The sequence below is a fragment of the Nyctereutes procyonoides genome, unplaced genomic scaffold (genome assembly GCF_905146905.1).
Source record: "Nyctereutes procyonoides isolate TBG_1078 unplaced genomic scaffold, NYPRO_anot_genome, whole genome shotgun sequence".
In the NCBI taxonomy this organism is placed as follows: Eukaryota; Metazoa; Chordata; class Mammalia; order Carnivora; family Canidae; genus Nyctereutes; species Nyctereutes procyonoides.
In genome coordinates this window covers 13,684,716-13,707,246 of record NW_026575146.1, presented here as the reverse complement: position 1 = coordinate 13,707,246, position 22,531 = coordinate 13,684,716, and the positions used below count along the sequence as shown (strand labels likewise).

The following is a 22,531-nucleotide window of genomic DNA, read 5'->3' as shown; positions in this document are numbered from 1 at the left end:
CAGCAACATACACTCCACTCACCAAGGCTGACTTGGCCACAGCCACTGCTGAGTGCCCAAGAAAAGGATTTCAGCCGTCCTTTCTCCTTTTGTTTGAATACCAGTGTGTGTATATAAAGCTAATATCTGATTTCTTTCCTCTCTTACTCTTTTCTTGTAACATAAGACTTTTACACCATAGAATTAAGTTACAGGATATGGAAAAGAGCAAACATCAATTAAGGAACACGCACACCCCATCGGTTGCTTCTCTACGGATCCCTTATACACTTGACATGGGCATCAGTATCTGTTTCTTACAGCTCGCTCTCTGGTGATTATGACACGTTTCCAGGATTGGGGACTCTGACTCAGGAAATTCAATTATTAATTTATATCAGGAGAATTAGGTATTGGGTAAAAATTCATTACCTAGACCATTTTCAGGAGCTGGAAACAAGAGGCAATTATCCAAGAAAGAAAAGAAAAGAGGAAAGGAAGGGAAAAAAAATCACACAAACACCAAAAAGTGTTTTGAAAAAGTGCTTTCAGAATTTACTGTACAGGTTTTTTTTTTAAACAATTTATTTATATGTTGGCTTCTACATGCTCTTACATTTGTGTAAAACATTTATACATATTCTTTACAATTTGTACATATATTAAATGGTTGTATCATAAACATTGTTCTATGAGATTTTATAAAAGAAAAATCAAGTAGGGAAAATTACTTATAAAACGTCAACAAAACCCGTGATATTAAAGAACAAGAAATTCTCATATTCATGTTCGTCTGATTTCCTCTTCTACTTATTTTTTGGTTTCATTTTATTTGTGTGGGCCCAAACTTTCCATTTTCTATACTATAATCGGTAGGTCAGGAAAATGAAAGCAGTGTGGGTACTGTCGTAAGGCAACTGTGGACGGACACGCTCGCCAGCAGGCAAGATAGTGTGTGTTCAGATGGAAAGCGGACAGTCTATGAAGATGGTGTCTGGCTTTATGCCGTTTACTGGAGTCCTAGTGGTCAGGACAACTCTGACGTTTAGGGTGCAGTCACGAGGAACATCACTCCGTACTTCTTGAACATAAAAGCTCTAGGGATCACTGTGCATTATTCAGGTTGTCACCCTTATATCGGTCCCTAAACTTTTCCATTTGGTGGGGACGGAGAGGTCTACTGAGCTGGGTTTTTCATCTTTTCAGATAATAGCCTTGGCCCGCTGGTCTCCCTTCTGAAGCGAGGAGCAAATTACGCTCTCACACCCATTTCTCATCACGTCTGACTGGATAGACTGAGACTTCCATTCGAGGTGAGAGCTGTGGGGAGCATGTTTGTCCCGGGGACCACTCTTTCCCGAGCACCAGGGTCAGCCCAGCCCTGGGAGCAGAGTCAGAGCCCTACTTCTCCAGCATATTCCTTCTGGCCAGAACTATGCCTGGGAAGGGGGTGCCAGGGAGCAAGCCCTCTGCACAGAAGGGGACGCTCAGCAATGTTCCTGGGGAAAGGGGGACAGTGACTGTGAGCCGCTGCCGGTGAGGAGCGGCCCTAGGAGCCCCTCTCCTGGCTTCCTCTCTCCTGGAAACGTAAGCACTGGAGTCATAAATACATCCGTGAAAGGCATGTAGATTTTCCTAAGTAGACAGGTGTCCCACAGGACTGAAAAGAGTTATAAAAATATACAAACATATATATTTTTTTATCCCGGCATATTTCATATTTTTAAGAAAGCAATTAGTAATCATCTGACATTGGGTAAGAACCAGAAGATCATGGACGATGTAAAAATCACAATTTTATGTAAAATATCAGTGGGGGAAACCCCTAATTTTCCATTCAAAATTCTGATAACTTTAAGTACTTTCCAAAAATAGAGACAATTTCCATTGTTTTAAATAATGGATGTGGAAATGAGCCAGAGACAACTGTCCCTAAGTAACCGATGTGTTCATTTAGGTTTGTTAATAAAATAGATGCAGTTTTTTGCAACTCTGTTTCTTTTTGGTTTTCGTTCGTTCTTTCCTTTTTGTTTTTGCAGAAGGGGGGAAAAATATTAAATTGCATTGCCCAAAGTCAGAAAGAAGCACTTCGGAGTTCTCGTCATTTTCTGTTCTGGTCTACATGACTGGGAAGCGGCCAAGGGCCTGCCTCAGCTTTTCTGCAATCTGGTGAAGAAACAAAAACAATCCTGAGACACCACTCCTGCCAGGACTTCATGATCGTCTACTGCTTCCATCTCTTGCAAGTTAGACATGGCAAACATTTCAGATGCTTTTAACTGGGCTGTGTTTCTAGACTCTTCCAGTACCAACCAGCTGGGGGGACCCCCCCCAAGCCCCAGCTGGTGCTGCCAGGGGCCATGGCCCCAGCTTGCAGGAAGCCCCCCCTCTTTCCAGCCCCTGCCTCGCTGAGCAGCAGTATTTCCAGACCAGGCATTTCTTCCTCAGTGAGTGAGGGGGTGTGGGTTTCAGGCTTGCCTAGATTCCCCCTGTCTTCTTGGGTACCCGTGGACCCCCAAGCATGCCTCCTGCTGCTAGTATGTGCTGTGTAGACGGTACACCGTTCCAAAGCCAGGGCTCTACTGTGGCTGCGGCAATGTACCCGTGCCTTCCCCAGGGGACCACATGTTCCCCTAGGACACAGAGGCTGTGGCTGTTCATGGAGCCTAAGTATCTGGAGTTAAGTGCTTAGTACATAACAGGGGCTCAAGAAATGCTTGCTCCATGAACAAGTATGCAAATTTTAGTATTTAAGGGTTACTTTCTCATAAAACTGTTACCTCTAACAGGAACTGATTAAATGCATGGTTTTCTATTTTGAGTCACAATGTCATCGATGATTAAACCTCACTGGGCTGGAGATTATCTAACAAATTAACATTGTCAGAATTTTAAGAGGTGCCCTTCAATTATCTTTCCATGTAGAACAAATGCAATCTGCGACCCTAATACATGAGGGGCATCGATAGAGTGGCGCCAGTTCATACAGAGAGAGCCCAGGAACCACATGCTACAAGGCTAAGAATGCTGAAGGGAATTCTGGGAACTCAGCTCCAAAACCAGCTGCTCCTGACACACAAGTCACACACATAAGCACACTAATCGCAGCTCCTTTTTAAGAATCTGCTGTTGGAGACACACATTTTCTGCACTGTCTTGCCAAAAGATGACACAGGCACGGATGTGAGTTTGGGGCTTGCCTACCATCACCCTGAACGGATGTGAGACAATATCATGGAAATAGTGGAACACTCCGTGAGAAACTCGGCAGCTACCACATGGTCGATCATACAGAGCTTGCCTTCAGAGGTCTCAGTTTCTGCTTGTGTGCTACATCTTTGTTGTCTGTACACTCTGGTAAGCAACCACATTACTAGGCAGGGTATAAAAGTTTACATTTTTGGGACCGTTTCCTAAATGAAGATATTTGAGGTTCCTTTCTCTCATTTTCTTTCTGAAGTTCCTTTGATGCACAATGAAACCTCATTCATGAAGCCTGCCCGTGGTGCCAGGCTCCATCCCCAGCTGAGAGCCCGCAGAGCCAGGGGCCTCCTGTCATTCACTGTCCCCAGGCAGAGAGAGGATGTGGGGGTAGGGAACCTCCTGGGAAGGGCTCCTAGGGACCTCACAACCAGCTTCCAGTGCCCCTTCTTCCTAAAGAGAAACCTTTTTTAACCCAGTGTGATTCAAAAAGGAAAAGGCAGATATAATTAAAAGGGATTAAAGAAAAAAAAAAAAAAACCCTGCCCAATAACCAACCTTTTGTTTATTACTCAGGATTAAAATTACAAACAGATTAACTTTATATGGTCAAGGTTAAGTGACCATGGATTCTCCTGTGTGTGTGTGTGTGTGCACACATGTGTAATATGCCCAGGAGGGGTGGCCAACTTACTGTTTCATAGAACTGCACTTGTTGCTCCAGGTACAGGCGGATGACACTGTTGTAGTCATAGATCCGGTTGCTATGGAAGTGATTCATCTCAGCTGCAACCAAAACCAAGATATCAATCAGTACCCCTGAACTGCAGCAGACAACACCGGGGGTTCTGGGTTGTGATGAGTCATCAACTGGTTTAGTCTCGCTGGCTTTGGGGCAGTGCCAGTTCTTGACAAATCACTTTATAAAGAGGCTAGAAAAATAACCTGAACTGTCGTGGCCAACAATACTTTCCAGTAGAGGGGCAATTTTTTGTTGACTTGCCTATCAGATACTCTGAGACCCAGTGCACACAATCCCTCATGTGTGCACATGGTTCTCACAGCACCAGTGAAGCAGCAGGTCGGCGTGGTGGTTACCCTCTGCAGACGCCTATGTGCATCTGTAGGATGTGGCATCTGTAGGCAGGACCCGGCAAGGCACCTGGCAGGCCCTGCCCCGTTCCTTCTTGCACAGCGGCTGCCTGGGCAGGTGTCTCAGGAGCCTGAGAAAGGCTATACGGATGGCTGGGCACAGGGGAAGACCCTCTCCTGTATGGAGCTTCACTGCCCTGGGCAGTAGGGCTCCCAGAACCCAACCTCTTACCAGGTGAGCGGATCTTCAACTCTGCTGAATGTACTGACTCCAGATGACTCCCTTATGGAATTTGTCTCTCAGTACCCTACCCCACCCCATACCAACTCTGGCCTCATCACACCTCCACCTGCCTCTTCCCTGATTCTGCGCACCTAGAGAGCCAGCTGCAGGCATAAATTCCTACAGAGAGGGCACCGTCCTAAGTTTTATGTTATCTGAAGTTGTATAAAGTTTCTCATTTATCTGTTTGGATAACTTCAAACACAAGTTTGAAGCCAAATCCCCCATTTCGAACCCTTCAGAAGCCAGATCTTCATTCAAGGAAGCCTTCCGGACATTCTGTGTCCCGCTCACTACCTAGTCCTGAGGGCTATTCCCTGGAAAAGCCTGCAAACGAGCACCAGGTCTTGTTCAGGCTTGGAACTCTTGGGCCACAGAAGCAGCAGTTTTCTGCGTGGGCTTTCCGATTACCGTCTGCCCCCCCCCCCCAGGCTCTCCCACCTCTCTCAGCAGTGTACCCCCCGCCTCCCACCATCAATGTTTTAATGGTTTTTTAATGTCTACATCAAGTCTAGGCTCTTCTGTCTGGCTCTCCAGGCCCTCCACTATTACCAGCACCTATTCTCCAACAGCCTGTAAGGAGATCTTACTCCTAAAGGCAGATGATAAAATCTTGTACCATTATATTTTGTATGGTTTTGTTCAAACTAGAGCATCCTTCTCCTTTCTCCTTTGCCCAAGCCTGCTCTGTCTGTCCATCAAGACAGGGAAAATCCGTTCACTGCTCCTGTGTGCTGGAAAGCACTTGGATATGTAAAAATTAATTAATATCTTTTTACTAACATTCAAACTTTTTTGAAAAAGCCATGTCCAAACTCCCTTTACATTCTGTGCTCCTGGGGGACAGAGGCTATAAACTGTTAAAAGTGGAACTTTGGAATCTAACACAGCATGATGATAGGCTAATATTAAGAGTTTTAAAAGGATCTTAACTGTTTATAAGAAATAATAAAAACGCACACAAGCAGACTGTCATTCAAAGTTATGTCAAGGAAATGGGTTCATTTTCATTAACACTGGCATCCTGCAAAGAACAGGCTTAGGAGGATACCTTTTCTTTTTTTTTTTTAAATTCATTTATTCATGAGACACACACACACAGAGAGGCAAAGACATAGGCAGAGGGAGAAGCAGGCTCCATGCAGGGAGCCCGATGTGGGACCCGATCCTGTGACTCCAGAATCACGCCCTGGCCCAAAGGCAGACGCTCAACTGCTGAGCCACCCAGGCTGCCCTTAGGAGGATACTTTAAATCAGCTCTCACTTGCTTAGCTGTGGTTCACATTTAGATTTCTCTCTAGCTAGGAAAATAGCAACTTCCCTGGGGAGGAAAAAAAAAAATCTCTGCTAGCTGTGCACAAACCTCTGTCTTACCTTGCAACGCATAAGACATAGTGCCAACCCGCTTCACCATGTTCTGTTTGTCCTGGGGGGTGATTTTACTAGTTGCAACCAGTTTATCACTTTCTTTCACTTTTTCTATTGCTCCCTGTGAAATACAAATGCAACAGTGTCAATAAAACAGTGCTCAAAAGATTAGTCATTAATTTAAAATGCAACAATGCCGACATATTCTATGACTGGCTACTGAATAAAAAAATCTCCCCACAAAATTAGAACATAGAAAAGCACCTAAGTATAACTTCCTGCAAGTCACTTGGAAGCAAAAAGGTTGCTATTCTTAAAAAACAGAACTAAGCTAAAATGGACAGTTTTAGGCTACAACAGAAGGAAAACCAAACAGCAATCTATTTCTGTAATCTCTGTGAGCCTGTGCCAGGACAAGAGTAGCACATGAGACAGAAACAGGCACCGGAGTTTAGAAAGTGGATGAGCGGCAGCCCAGTGTGTGTGCCGGGGCCCTCTTTGTCTCTATCGGTGGGGGCACGCTGTCTGTGGGTGCCTGGGCGTGTGAATTGTCAGCTTTGCTCCAGGTCTGTAAGGAGCACTGCATCAATTCCAAGTTGATACTCAGAAGTCGTGGTAAAAGCTGCCAAACGTTTCCCACTCCAGGATCATCACAGTGCTCATTAGAGCTGCCTGGGAAGAAAAACTTTCTACTCGTGCATAAATCAGGCTCCATGCCCAAAACTCTAACTGCTGGCATAAATCCCTACAACAAGCTAACTCTTCTGAGATGTTTTTTTAACTAAGACTTTTAGTTTTATTATGTTTATTTTATTCCCTATCCCTCTCCACCCCCGCCAGTTTTGTTGATGTAATTCACAGACAGCAAGGTAAGAGTTGAAGGTGTACGACAGTACAACATAACCATCTGAGGTCTGTGTACACTGCAGGATGATGACCACAGTAACGGTTAACATCCATCACCTCACAGAGTTACAAGTTTGTTTTTCCCCTTGTGACGAGAACATTTAAGATCTATTCCCCTAGCAATTGCATTTCTGGGTACATAGCTGAAGAAGGGGAAACCACTATCTCAGAGAGATCACTGCATTCCTACCATTACCCACAACAGCCACAATACCGACACACCCCCCAAGTGTCCACTTGGTAAAGAGAATGTTCTGAGTTTCATATTAAATTATCTGAAGTTGCACAAAGCTTCCTATTTGCCCGTACTACCCCTTCCTGAGGCTTGTATTATTGAGCTGAATGCTAAAATGGCCACATGTCAGAATTGTTAGGGCCGCAGACCAGCCCTTGGCAGAGATTTTCCTAATAAATCTAAGTATATTACAACATCTCAGAGTACTATAGTTGATAAAATGCCCCTATTCTGAAATAATGAGTTGGAAACAGAAAAACTAACCAGAATCAAAAAGTGAGGACATCCCAAAATATTTCAAAATTCAGTTCAAAAAATACCTTTATGGTGGGACTTCTATAGTTTCCTTATTAGCACAAAAATATAAAATCGATGTTGACCATTCAAGTTTTAATTAGGAACCCTTCGTCAGGCCCAGGGACAGAATATCTTACTTCATCTCGACGGGGAAGGAAGGGTCTTTAGTGACTTGTCCAAGCAGCTTACACAGGTCTCACTAGTAAGGGAAGCAGTATTCCTAATCTTGTTTTGAATTTCAAATAGCATGATTATTTTGTTTGATACCTGACCTAAGTATAGGCAGAAAGGAGTATTTTTCACATTTTTGTTCCCTCAAAATAGTCTGTCTATAGAATCAAAGAAACGATAACCCATAGCCTATATGTGTTCTGGGACCTCACTAATTGAACACCACAGGCAGCTCCGGCAGATTTCAGAAAGCTCTTCCTTACTCGGGGCCAAGCCGACCAACAGGGCCCTCGCAGGTGGCCATGCAGGTGGCACTGCGTGGCAGCCCTAGGTCACCCGTGTCATCTGTGCACTTCTGTGCTCAAGTTACCTTGTGGGCGCCGATAATATCAGGGAAGCAGCCAAGGAAGCCTTTATATTCATGATTACATTCCATGAGGAAATGAAGATCTTTCTTTGGCTAAAACAAGACACAGGGTGGTTATTCCTGGCAGAGAAATCCAGACCATCAAGGCCAAGAAAACAGTTGCCCAGAGGACTTGCATGAGCCAAGCCCCTGGGGTACTAGTTACCATACCAAGGGCTATGCAATCAGCCTAGTTTTCCTGCAAGAAAACAGGCCCCAAGACTACTACATTCTCAATTGTAGATTGGAGAGAAAATCATAAAACATCAGATCGTTTTTAGGCTGGCTGATAAAAATTAGTTATTTTGAGGCAGCTCCAAATATAATTGTATTGGGGGCAAAAACTGGTTAATATTACTCATACACAAGCAAATAAGATGTAATAACTTAATGTTTAAATTTTGGCAGAGAATATAAATTATTACTAAAGATCTGGTAACCATCTTAAGTGGCAACTTAAAATATTTCAATTTTTCTGAATTATAATTTTAATAGCTATGTTATACACTTCTACAACCTAATCTTTTTCTATAAGGAACAGTAGTCAATGACTAACACGAAGGGGTGTGCACGGGTGTATGAGCACAAATACGTATTTCAAGAAGTTGTCTGAAAAACTTTTAATCTAGGGATTTGAGACACAAATGTCAACACAGATGTCTATTCCCCTTAAGGGAATTTTTTATTGGTTATCTGTCAAAAGAACTGGAATCGGGACTACTGAAGGCCTCAGTAAAAGCCATGTGACTGTATCAAAGACCTTCTCCCTGCCAAATCCCCCACTGGTGCCTTCTCCTTTGTGGCTGCTGAATGCTGAGAACCTTACAGAGTTGGCTCTACTAACTCCGTTTACCAGGTGGGTAAAGCAGCCTCAGACAAGCTAAGAGTCTAAATGGTGATATGAATGGTGCTCCTGATAGAACATTCCAACCCCTGATGGCTGAGGATGGATCCAGCCATTGACACTGGAAGATATTCATTTAGATTTCTTGATAATAAATGTATCCATCACTTTAGCTTAACCAAAGAAACACTATTACCATATACAATTAACAAAAGATACAGAGAACACAAGAGGAGAGTTATTGGCAAAGTTTGTTTTAAAATACATTGAAAGAACATGTGGATTGGACAGCAGCTGCTGTGCCCTGGAGCTACACGGGTCTCTGTGGATACCTGCTCTGCCACAAGACCAGCAATTTCTTCATAAGTCTTTCCTGCTTCAGTGATGGCAGCGTTGAGATCCGTTTCGCCTGGAAATCATTACAGCTACATCAGTGGTCATATGTATTTTCCCTTCGCGTATTTTACTTAAAAATCTTATTATAGAAAACACTATACTTTTCAAAACTAGAGGATAGGGTAACAAGTTCCCATCTACCCATCCCCTGGCTTCCCAGTGAACAACTCATGGCCAGTCTTTCTGCAGCACCCATACTGTCCACCCCTGAGGTCCCCCTTTCACTGGCCATGTAACAATGCACCCATAAATTTGACCTCAAAGATAAGCACACTTTCTTTTAAGTTCTTTTCTGTTTTGTTTTGTTTAAGATTTCACCTATTTGAGAGAGAGAGAGAGCGCGAGAGAGAGCGCGAACTAGCATGAGCAGGGAGTGGGCAGAGAAGCAGACTCCCCACTGAGCAGGGACTCTGGGGTCATGACCTGAACTGAATGAAGGCAGTTGCTTAACTGACTGAGCCACCCAAGCTGTCCCAAGATAAGCATTCTTTAAAAAGCAAGGACAATATCAACACAACACTGGAGACAAGGTAACTGCTCCTGATAGAATTATCCAGTAAGTGGTATCTGGAGTCTGGAATCAAGCTGGCTGCTTTCAGGACTCAGAGAAAGTCCACATCGTAGAGAGCTGAAGTGTTTCTTCAGTCTTTAGGTTTTTTTCTCCTCCCTTTTTTCTTGCAAATTTCTTTTTGGGGGTATTGAAGAAACCAGGTGCCTTGGTACCCACAGTCTGGGTTTTGCTGTGTCTGTGGTGATAATACAGTCCTCTGTTTCCTGTACTATCTAAATCTCTCATTTTAGGAAAGGTTTGCAAAGTGTTGCTATTCTACTTCTATCACTCCTTCTTGATCTGAAGCATTTCTATTTTTTAAAAAAGATTTTATTTATTTATTTACTTGACAGAGAATGAGCACAGCAGAGGTAATAACAGAGGGAGCGGGAGAAGTAGGCTCTCTGCTGAGCAGGGAGCCTGACACAGGGTTTGATCCCAGGATTCTGGGATCATGACTTGAGTTGAAGGCAGACGTTTAACTAACTGAGCCACCCAGGCGCCCTGAAGCACTTTTATAAAGAAAAACTTCCCTTTATTGACTATCTGATTACCCTGAGGTATTGGAAGAGAAAAAGCAGATTAAATGCTTCTTTCTCTCTACCGTTTTTCAGAATAAGCTGATCCTCTAACCATCCCCCTAAAGGTAACAGATTAACTTTTTAAAAAAGTATCATCGCAAATCTCGATTTAAACATATTTGATATGCTTCATTGCACAGAAAGAATTATTTTCACTAATGCTTTAATTTTCTCTTTACTGGCTGTGGAAGGCTTTTCACATCAGCATCTGGAGCCTGGTTCATCTGGGTGGAACAGTGTTTAGCAATGCCCCTGTGGGTGGCGCTAGAGGTGCTTCTCGTTACTGGATTGGATATTTCTAGGCCTTTTCAATGAACAGAGCAAGGCAAATTGTATTTTTTTTAAAGAGGAAAACCATGAGCTCATATCAGTATTTCCAATTCAAATTTAGGACTTCAGGATTTTTCATGTATTTTAAAACTTTTGATTTTTATCCTTATCTCTTTCATTTAAAAAACTTAGTTCCTAACAATGGTAATATATCACGTATTTGCTTTACTCTACAAATATGTAAGATAGTTTTAGAAGTTATAGAATAACAATATTAACATTTTACTGCTAACTATATGATTACTGAAAACAAAAAAGATTTTTGAAGTCTTTTAGACTTTAAGGCATCTACTACAAGGGATGCATAATCAAAATACAATGTTTGATGGTGACGTGAAATAATTCTTCTCTGCATAGTTATGCCTTCATCTTGATGTATCAAGTGATTTATTTTGCTTTTGCTTTTTAGAGATTTTTTACGTTTTGATTTAAATTTACTTTCTAATAATAAATGTAAAATAACAAACATAAATGTAAAACATTCCCATGATTCCAAAGTAAAATCTATAAAACAAGATAAAACCACAGGTCTAGCTTCTATACCCATTCTTCTTCTCCACTACAGAAAACCATCTAAATATTTTTGTCAATTATGCTTCCATGATAATCCATAAGAACAGGAAGTGCTTCATGGATCTGTGTGAAGGCCATGCTAACAGTCCCTGTGTTGTTCCAGTATGAGTTTATGTACTCACAGAGGGAACATGGAGGGTTATAGTTAACATAATCTGAGATATTCTTAGGAACTGGAATCATCCAAATTATTGCAAGATCAAAGAGGGCAGCACTGCTCCAAGACACCAGTACGTCCAAGCAAAGGAAGATGTGGTAAGACACAGTATGCAACTCTATATACTTTCATCTGCCCTGAAAGGTGGAGAGCTAGTCCGTGGGGACTCCAACAGTTCTTTGAAAACAAGATCTCTACTAAGTTGAATGGTATTCCACACAAAACTTATTACACAGAGTGCTTTTAATACTTGACAAAGTGTCATTTGCAATATGAATATTTGATGATGCACTGAATGATGGTTTTAAGCAGGGAAAACATTAAGAAAACAAGCAGCACTTCTGTGAGGCGTGGTGTAGAGGGGATCACAACGGGTGGGTGCTGTGGAGAAGGCACAGGGCCTTAAGGGTCATCTTGTACTCTGTCTCCCCTCCAGGAGGGTCTCACCCTGCTGGGCATCCCCCTAAGCTCTCCATAGCCCCTCCATCCCACCTTTCTGCCTGGTTGCTTGGGAACAAAATCATACAGATATGTAACTCTGGAGAGAAGCTGATCATTTTGAAGGTATGCAGATTCTCCTAAATTTACAGGATGAGAAATACATGGAAAGATTTATGTACAGTGTGAAGCTACTAAAGAATGTCTTTAGGAACCATTTCCCAGATCACCAACTGCCCTGATCCCTTTTCAAGACTTTTGGTTCAATTATCTGCACCCTCTAAGAGTACCACATTTAGTGAAGAGTGATTTGTCCCTCCTAACATTCAACTAGGAGAACAAATGAATTGCAGTTCACAAATTCTGTGGTCTAGTTCTGAATGATTTTTAAGTTTCATATCTGACCTTCAACGAATGAAGTCCTCAAGTCTGGGTCCATGCTACTGGGAGGATCATGGTTGGGCTTAAAAATCTAATCTTGGAGCAGTTCCATTTCTAGTTAGGATGGGGACAAGGGCAAGGCTCTTGCTCTCAATGCAGTAATACCAAAAAAACTAAAACGTCATACTTCTTACAGTCACTGAAGCACTGTGGGAATGTGGAAATCCAAATGAAGTCAGTGCAGAAAGGGCTGAGCCTTGCAGCCTGGGCAAGCTGCTGAGGCTGGAGGCATGCTGGGTGGGAAAAGGTGCCTCCCTCAGGGAGAAGAATTTTGCTGGGATGGGAGGCACCGCTGCTTTTACCAGATGCACGTAAGCTGGTGTGAGGGACTGGAACCAGGGGGAGCCCCATATGCAGAGCTAGTTCTCTCACAGGGGTTTTGAGTACTAAGAGGTGATGGTGGGAATTGAGGACAGGGCTGGAGGACAGAGAGCTCTCGGGGAGGTGGGGGGGGGCTTAAGGAAGGCCCAGATTCAGGTGAGCTCTGACCTGTAAGGACACGATCAGGGTCCAGCATCTTCAGAACAAAAGCTCTCATCCTGTCAAGATGAGAGTGTTCTTAGAGTCCTGCCAGCACCTCAGCAATGGATGTGGCCCTAGACTTGGCCCCTCCATTAATCCTGTGTGGCACCCTGGCTGGGAGGCTTATCTTTTCAGTTCTATGTCCCTCATCTTGAAAATGAGGGCGCCAGATTAATCCTCAAAACTCCCATCTGATCTAAAAGTTGGGATTATAAGACACGATTCAGTCAGGACAAAAAGAAATATTCCTATGTGGGAGCTCCACATCTTACATTCTGGTGAGAGACTGATTTCTTGATCCTGAAAATACTCAGACTCTGACGTCCACAGACCTGTTTCCCCTAGGTATCAGAATAAGCACTATGGCCAAAGTACCGGTTCTCCCACTTCTGTAAGTGACTGGACACACTCAAACTTAGTAAGTGCCACTCACCTGACAAATGCTTTCATTGCCTACCTGCTGGCTCCACAGAGCAAACTAAGCAAAAGTAAACCAAAATGTAAAGGAAAACAGCCAGCCTGTTCTCACAAGTGCTGTCAATGTACAAGTGCAATGAATTCAAGATTCGACAGGTCAGATATACAGTATGGAATATGCTGAAAATCATGATAGGTCATGGAGAGAGACATAGGGCAACGTGGATTTGTTACTTAGTCCAAACATTTCCTCCAAATGGCCTCGATGAATTATGGCCTTTGTAACAGGAAGACTTGACTTCTGAGTTTGGCAGAGAGACGAAAGCAAGGGCACAGGGTTATTTACCATAGCTGCCTGTTCTAGCAAAACAGAGGAGCAGTATCTGAACACCAAGAAGCTAGCAATAAAATACAGAGTATAACCACCCTCTCTGCTTTTCTCGCAAGTAGTAAGGTGGGGTTGCAGAAGTCCTGAGTGGAACAGTCTAGTCAGTCTAAGTATCAGTGACAAGGGTCCTTAGCTGAAGAGTTTCTGTTTGCATGCAAGAGCCTGAATGGGGTGGCTGCTTTGCACAAGACACCAGCGGCCCAAAGGGTAAATAAATACAGGCATACCTTGATAACCACTGGAACTAAACACTGTTGCTAAACTCTGCAAGGCTTTTCCTATCTTCTGATATTCCTTGGGTAATGCTGAAAGGGAAAAAGGAATACATTGTTAACTAGTCCTCTGAGAAAACAAGAAATGGGATCTGACTATTTCCTAAAAGTAATTACTTTTATCATAAAAGAAATCTGAAGTTATTCAAGATATTCTATATTCTTTAATAAAATTATTGGCTTTTTATTTTTTTTTAAATTTATTTTTATTTATTTATGATAGAAAGAGAGAGAGAGAGAGGCAGAGACACAGGGAGAAGCTGGCTCCATGCCAGGAGCCCGACGCAGGACTCGATCCCGGGACTCCAGGATTGCGCCCTGGGCCAAAGGCAGGCGCGAAATCGCTGAGCCACCCAGGGATCCCCAATTATTGGCTTTTCAAAATGAATGAATTTTTTTTCAATAAAAATTTTGTACTAATTAATTGTTCAATTAGTAGCAGGTGCTATTATTATGAGTTACCACCCTGGCTGACATCTTTGTCCATGGAATGAAACAGAAGCGACTGGGAATTCGTCCGGAAGATGGTTTCTAGTTGACAGTGTGCTTGCATGTACCCCATCCTATCTAATCACCACAACAACCCCTCCACCGGGTGCAGATACACCATCTCCGTTCCATGGGTTAGGAAAATAAGGCTCAGAGAAGTGAACTGACTTGTCCAGGGTCATATGACTAATAAAATGGTGGATGTGGCACTTGTGATTCCAAATACCTTGCTTTCCCCACTGTTATGTATGCATGAATGATTATTTGCAAAACAAAACAAAACAAGGTGGAAGGCAACAAAGTGTGGAGAAAAATATGGCAGAAGGACTCAAGAGGACCAGGGAGGAAGGATTTTGGCTTTCTCATCTGTATAATATGATTAATGAAGCAATCTCTGAGGGTCCTTCTAGTGATAAAATTCTAGCATTCTAGGGTCACTCTGGAGAACTTTCTAGAAAAGAGTCTGTATCTTAGGCTATTTTCTTTGCATCTGTAAATAGTTCCCTTAGATACATCTATTGCTTTTCAGAAGAAAGCCTTACTTACACTTGAAGACTTAGTACAGTATTAAAGAAGAAAAATTCAAATGTTTCTTTAAAAAAGTCTAGTTCAGAGAAATCTGAAATATGGTCTATAAGCTGCAATAATCATGGAACACAAATTCAAAGTATATTAGCTTAATTTTAATAACTTGCTTAACTTTTATAACTATATATGAGGTTAAAGACATTTGCCATGTGCTTGACAGCACTATGTGCTAGATTTCTCACTTTAGAGATTAGGAATTTTAAGAAACTCTATTTTGAGAGAAAAGGAGAAAGAAGATCCTAACATCAAATCTTAAACCAAGTGTTTCAAACTCCTCCACCTCTCAAAAAGGGAGCAGCCTTAAACCAATATCTTCTATTTCATAAATTTGACCTGGTAGGTTACATGGGACATGAAGGTATGAAGGTGACTAGATGTAGACATAAAAGGATTTAACTTTTTTTTTTTTAAATCTTAAGTAGCCTCCATGCCCAATATGGAGCCCAATTCAGGGCTCAAATCCCAAACCCCAAGACCAGGACCCCAGCTGAGACCAGGAGTTGGACGTTCAACTAACTGAGTCACCCAGGTGCCCTAGGGACTGAAAGAAATCCTAAACCCAAATTTTTGCAAGATCCTTAAAATTTTGATTGTAAGATTTGTACTAAAAATATTTCTAAAAAATAGGGAATAGCTTTAAAAGAATATACAGAGTTAAAGGATTTGCTATTCTTACAGCCTCATAAGAGCTTACAGCTGAAATTAATTATTTTACAATGAAACCACTATTTGAGAGAAGCATCACTCCCATTTATGTTCGTTAATACCCTGTGACCAAAGGCGGCCAGTCGGTTTGTTTTCTAATGATGCATTTGTATACGTGGCCATTTCGGGCTTAATTAGTGCTATATTTGGGATACACCATATTTCTTTGCCATGAGAAAGGAGCAACTGCTATTACTCCCAGTGTCTGCCCCTCGAGCAGGAACAGCTGGCAAACTGCTACAAGTGCCTTTTGTCGATATAAAATATTACATGAGTGGTACAGGGTCATTCACTGTGAACAGGGCCTTTTTTTCTCTGCAAAGGGCCAGACAGTAAATATTTCAAGCTTTGGGGAGCCACGGGTTTCTGTGTAAAGTACTTGAGTCTACCACTGTAACAGGAAAGTAGCCACAGACAGTACGTACATAAACGGGCAGGGCTGTGTTCCACTTTTACAAAAATAGGCAGCAGGCCGGATTTGGCCTCCAGGGCACAGCCTGCCAACTCCTGATAAGGCTTGGATTTCAGGTCTGGATTTGAGAGATCTTACTATTGCTATTAACTTGGCTACGCTATCTTAATAATTCACCCACAAGTCATTCCACATTCAGTTTCTTATGCATTAAAATTATTTTTTGACTTCTAAATAAGGGGAAAAAATAAAATTTGAAGAAAAACATCACTTGTTAAAAAATGTTCATAAATCATGAAATTCCTTCCTATGCTGCACATCAGTTTAAAAGTGGATATGTATTATTTTTATAATTCAAAGCAGAAACCATTTTTATTAAGAGAAAAACAAAACAAAACTGAATATAACTGAATATAACAAAACTGAATATAAGTACTCTTGTAGGGTGTATAAGGTGAAGGCCAGAAAATTCTTAGATACCAGCCTTATGGCCAGCCTACTAGCCTCAGTACTAGGTTAGGGTACTCAGTCAGGGACTTGCTGCACTGCTTTCTCTAGGATTATAACACGCACAATCCCTAACTAGGGCACAGTTTTCCCTCTGAGACTCGGAAGGCTGGGCTGGCAATAAGGGCAGGATGGGTGGGCAGGGGAGGAAACTTCTGAACACCAATGGCCCTCAAAGACCGTGTGAATGCTGTGCAGCGGTGACCTGGCCTCTGAAGCCCACAGAGCGTCAGAGGTGGGGGGACAGCTACCAGGTGTTATCCCCACAGCCGACAGGGACTGTTTCTAGCCTGGGCTATGTGACACAAGGGCTGCATGGTGCCAGGGAATACAGGAAAACACAGTTCTGGAGAATGATAGTGTAGACACAAAGGGAAGGGGTGTGTGTGGTGGGTGGATAAGAAGTCCCTGATGACAGGGAAAGAAGAGGCAGAAAGCCACAGCTAGCAGTGCCACCTCTCCTCACACTACTCTTGGTCTGTCCCAGCTCATGTTTTCCACAGCCAACTATCCTGGTCTTTCTAAAAGTTAGGGCTGTAGCAAGTACAGATGGCCCCTGACTTAACAATTTACCAACTTTATGGTGGTGCCACAGCAATAGGCATTCAATAGAAACTGTCCTTGGAATTTTGAATTTGGATCTTGTCCCCAGGTGCAGGTCTGTGGGGGGACTGTCTCTGTGATGCTGGGCAGCTGGCAACCACGGGGATAAGTGACCCACACGCTGACAACCAGTTTGCACCTGTACAGCCATTCTGTTTCTCACTTTCACTACAGTAGGAGATATTCCACACTGCACTATAAAATCGGCTTTGTGGGAGATGGTTTTGTCCAACTGCGGGCTGATGTCAGCATCCTGAATGTGTTTGGCATAGGCCAGGTTAAGCTGTGAGGTGAAAGTGAATGTATTTTCAACTCAGGATATTTTCTATTTAGGATGGGCTAATAGGGATGCGGCCCCATTGTAAGTTGACGAATATTTCGTATATAACACCTTACCAAATGGATAAAGATGAGAACACGAAATCATGAGATCAAAAATAACAAGTCCTCTCTAAACACACGGAAATGATGAACTGTCCATAGATTATAAACCCCAAAGAACTAGAAAGCATTTAAGGGAACATGGTGTCTTGTGAGAGCTCTTGAACTGGCTTTGTTGGAGTCAACTTTCTGCTAAGTAGGGCTGATGAGTGAGGTTCACCAAAGGGCTCTAGGTATGATATTACTGGAGTTCACTAGACTGACAGCTCCTCGGGGTGGTAAAGGTCAGAGCACTGAGCCTGTACTGCCACCCATGAAAGCCCAGAGCTGCCGTGAGGATGGACTTACGCCCTGTGCACCGCTTCCAGTGCTCCTGCCCCACGGTCAGCAGCTCCTTCACACCATCGTCCATGGCTTTGGTGAATTTACCAACAGCATCACACTTCTGTTCTCTGTGGGGCAAAAACACAAGAAGGCATGTCCTTGACTTTGCTACCAAATGGTCCAACAGTGTGACATGCAGGAGGAGAAAAATCAACTCACGCTAAACATAATCACGGGTATTTGTTTTCTTGCATTGTAATAGTTGCTCTCACCAGGCTTGATTCAGATTTTTATTTCATTTTATTTTAAGATTTTATTTATTTATTTGACAGAGAAGAACACAGAAGCAGGGACAGCAGCAAGGAGAGGGAGAGGGAGAAGCAGGCTCCCCATGGGGCAGGGAGCCCGATATAGGGCCATCCCAGGATCTGGGATCATGACCTGAGCCGAAGACAGGTACTTAATGGACTGAGTCAGCCAGGTGCCCCTTCTTTAGAAATCTGAATCAAGGGGCACCTCGGTGGTTCAGCTGATTAAGTATCTGCCTTTGGTTTAGGTCATGATCCCAAATCTCTTGTTTCAGGGAGTCTGCTTGTCCTTCCCCCTCTGCCCCTCCCTTCTGGTTATGTTTGCTCTCTCTCAAATAAATAAATAAAATCTTAAAAAAAACCAACAGAATTTTAAAGAATTAAAAATTTGCCATTTAAATGTTTAACTCTGCTTTCCTTCTTCCTTCAATTCCCTGTGAATTTTAACTAAAATTATTCTGAAGTAAACAAAATCATGATTTCTTGAATATCTGAGTGGAATTCTATCAGTGGAGGTACCCAGTGGTTCTTCATTCATTTTAACAAGTACTTTAACAAATCAGATAAGGTAACCTAGATACACAACCAGTTAAGTGATTCTGAACATCTTTGGTTCTTTGAGGATGTAAAAAGTACCAACCTGAAAACTCACCCCAGTAATCATGTTAAATGGAAAAAAAAAAAAAAACCCTCCAGATCATAAGACAATGCATAGCATGAGGTCTTTTTTGTTTAAACAATTTTTCCCTTAGCTATATCTGTGCAGATGATGTTTCAGAAGACTATATAGACCTAGGCCAACATATTAGCATTGATTTTTTTCTCTTTGGGTAGTTACAAGATTGTGGTTTTTTTTTTCTTGTCTCTACGTTTGGTAACACATAAGTGATAATTCTATAAGAAAAAAAATTCAAATCCCCATGATTTCTTGTTGGCCTTTAAATAGAAAAGGAACTACTTGATTTTCAACAAAGCCTACCTTAAAAAAATTACATAATTAAAAAAACAAATTAAAAAATATAACACAAAAATGCAGGCTAGAGATTCCCTTCCTTCAAGACAATATTCAGAGATTTCTGCTTTGTTGAATATTACATGGGTGTGCTCTATGCCATTTTGTTTTATCATTCTTTATTAGAAATGATTAGAAACCACTATGCCAGATAGGAAATCACTGACTTGAAGGTACAAAGGAAGCCGTCTTCCACCTGATGTTATGGCTAGAAAGCGCTCTCCTGCACAAGTGAGGCTTTCCTGACCACCTGACCACGGCCCTCACACCTTCATGTGGTCTAGCTCAACACCCTGAACCTCTGCTGAGGTCAGTGACACCGGCCAAGGCCTGTCAGCACAGGAGGTGGACACAGGTTGGGAAAAAGGGAAGTGTGACAATATCTCTTACATTTCTAGTAGGTCCAAGTCAGGTGCTTCTGGTTCCATGGTGGAAAATATCATAACTCCCACCAGCTCATCTTTCTCGGCCTTTCTCTTCCCACTTTTCCATTCCTGCAAATAAGAACATCATAATGTTACAGGGGGGAGCAGTGTCAAAATAGTCTTTCAAAATTCCCTAATGCAACTGGCTCAGCAATGGACTATGTCTAATTTTTGGCAGCAGCTCCCGTGCTGTTGCCCTTGGCACCGTGGGATGTCTCTACATCCCAAATGTAATTTCGGTGCACGAACAGTGCCAACACACGGAGGGGTCCCTGGGAGCCCTCAGCCCTCAGAGTAAGGTGGTTCCATCACTGCCCCTTCCCCATGTATAGCAACGTAACACAGTGAACATAAGCACCCTCAGGAATCCTGACCAAGTGCCTCAATGTTTTAGGTTAAATGTTTTCTTAAAAAACACAAGACAGGAACCAGTCTTATGAGCTATTTTTTTAAAACATATTTTTGCGAGATATACCTACAAATATATCTATATACACACAGAAAAGTGCCCAAAGCAATAATACACAGCAACAAATTCTCACAAAGTGAGTATGTGTGTGAACTACCCCAAGGCCAAGAGAAAGAAGCCGGCATTCCAGAAGCCCCCATGTGTCCCATCCCACCGCCCCCTCCCCCCCCCGCCCCCTGTTCACTCCGAGAACAAGTAACACATTATCCTTTCTTTAGTGGTTCCAGGTTCATCACTTTCCTTTCAAGTCTTACCATCTAAGCACAAGTCCCTCATCAGGGGGTCTACTAGTTTTTTGAACCAAAAAGACCAGGTATATACGTATGCTTTTGTGTCTGGCTTCCTGTGCTAAGCCTGTGCTTACGAGCTACATCCACAGTGTTATCAGAGCTGCCATGCATCGATTCCATTGTGGCACAATGTTCCACTGTATGATTACTCCCCAGTTTATTTCTTCATCCTCCCACTAGCAGCCACCCCAGGCCCCCCAGATGACGAGTAAAGCTGCTACGTACACATCTCCTGGTACACGTGGGCACCCACGGGTCAGGTACACCCCTAGGGTGGAAAATGTTCAAATTTAGCAGGTAATGCCAGATGGCTTTCCAAACTGGTCTTACCCATTTCCACACCCAGTGGCAGTGTGTGAAGAAAGCTCCTCAGTCCAACAAGAGCTTCGTTTGGTCAGTCTTTCTAATTATAGTCATTTGGGGACATGAGCACTTGTATTCACTGTAGTTTTAATTGGCATTTGCTTGATGACTAATGAGGTTAAGCACTGTCCTACACATTTGTGGATTACTGAGATACTTCCTTTTGTGAAGTACCTTATCAAATCTCTTTTTCTACTGGGTTATCTTTCTTACAGATTTCTATGGGTTTTCATATATTCCAAAATGCAGCCCTTTGTTGCTTATATACGTTCAGATCTTTAGCTTGTTTTTCACTTTTAAAGGCTTCTTTTGATACAGAGCAGTTCTTAATGATAATATAGTCTAATTTATCAGCTTCTTCCTGTGTGATTAATCATTTTTGTGTCCTATTTCAGAAATCCTTTCCTACCTTGGGAGTATGAAGATATTCCCTTATGTTACCTTCTTAGAAGCTTTACTGTGTTGCCTTTCACATTAGATTTGCAAATCGCCTGGAGCTGATTTTTTAAAAAGATTTTATTTATTTATTTCAGAGAATGAGAGAGAGAGAGAGAAAGAGAGAGAGAAAAGGGAGTGTGCATGAGCAGGGGGCAGAGCAGAGAGAGAGGGAGAAGCAGATTCCCTGCTCAGGACAGAGCCTGAGCTAGGGCTTGATCCCAGGACCCTGAGATTATGACCTAAGCTGAAGGCAGATGCTTCACTGAACCACCCAGGTGCTCCATGGAACTGATTAAAACAACAACAACAACAACAACAACTTTACACAATGGAAACTTTCAAATACATACAGAAGTACAGAGAAAAGTCTAAGCCCCGCTCAGACTGAGTTGTAACAGGTATCAACATTTTGCAGTCTTGGTTTTTCTATTCTCCTCCTTTCTACCTTCTATTTTCTTCTTGCTGATTTTATTGGAAGTCCCAAACATAGTGTCATTTCACCTATAAATATCTTTAATAGATAAAGCTGTGTTTTAAAAACATAACCACAATTCCAGTATCAAATCTAATGAAATCAATAGTAGACTGCTATGAGGTGGTAACCAGACTTCATTTTTCCCTAATGACACCACCAAACTGACCCAACATCATTCACTGGAAAGACTGTCCTATTCCCACTGTACTTAGCACCATCTTTGCCATAAATCAAGTGTCCACTCTGTTCTGTTCTACTGGTCTGTTTGTCTCTCCTTATGCCAATATCATGCTTTTAAAATTATTTTAGCTTTGTAACAAGTCTCAATATCCAATAAAGCCCTCTTCCCACTTCCTTCATTTTCAAGAGCACCTTGGCTTTCTTAGTGCTCTGATTTTCCACATGGATAGCATCTTTTCTGTTCCTCAATCCATGAAACAGTATTGGAACACTTAGCTGGGTTTTTCTTTTATTTCTGTCAAAAATGTTTCATAGTTTTTTATGTAGAGTTTTTGGGTACATTATCTTGTACTTATTCCCAGATATATTTTTATGTTATTGTGATAGTTTTTTATAGACTTTCCTTCTGTGTTTACTGCTGGTATGTAAATATGTAAAGTCTTATATATCCAGTTATCTTACTAACCACTTATTTCTAGTAATTTTTCTGTAGGTCTTCTATGTCCATCCATCTACACAAGCTACTGCTGGCCAAAGAATCATAGCTTTTACTGATTATCTAGTTTTACACTGTCATTTAGCAGGTGAGGAAACTGTGGCCAAGATCACAGAAGGGGCTAGAAGCAGAGCCCAGGCACCCTGAATCCAAGTTCTTTCTTTTTCCTATTATATCAAATCCATCCAAAGTTCCCAGTGTCTAGATTTATTATTATTT

The 22,531-nt window shown here is 42.2% G+C and overlaps 1 protein-coding gene across 4 annotated transcripts in view; it reads right to left on the bottom strand.

Annotated features, from left to right (window-relative positions):
* Positions 1-509: 509 nt before the first annotated feature.
* The window catches only part of SNX9 (sorting nexin 9), a 112,624-nt gene continuing 90,602 nt past the window's right edge, over positions 510-22,531 (bottom strand). For all 4 annotated transcript variants that reach the window (XM_055309589.1, XM_055309590.1, XM_055309588.1 and 1 more), the window contains exons 11-18: positions 19,567-19,670; positions 17,881-17,984; positions 13,803-13,880; positions 9,115-9,191; positions 7,903-7,992; positions 5,930-6,044; positions 3,875-3,966; positions 510-2,145 (exon numbers count right to left, since the gene is read on the bottom strand). In XM_055309589.1, coding sequence (XP_055165564.1) covers positions 2,098-2,145; positions 3,875-3,966; positions 5,930-6,044; positions 7,903-7,992; positions 9,115-9,191; positions 13,803-13,880; positions 17,881-17,984; positions 19,567-19,670 — 708 coding nt within the window. In that variant the 3' untranslated portion in view covers positions 510-2,097. The remainder of the gene's footprint in view (positions 2,146-3,874; positions 3,967-5,929; positions 6,045-7,902; positions 7,993-9,114; positions 9,192-13,802; positions 13,881-17,880; positions 17,985-19,566; positions 19,671-22,531) is intronic.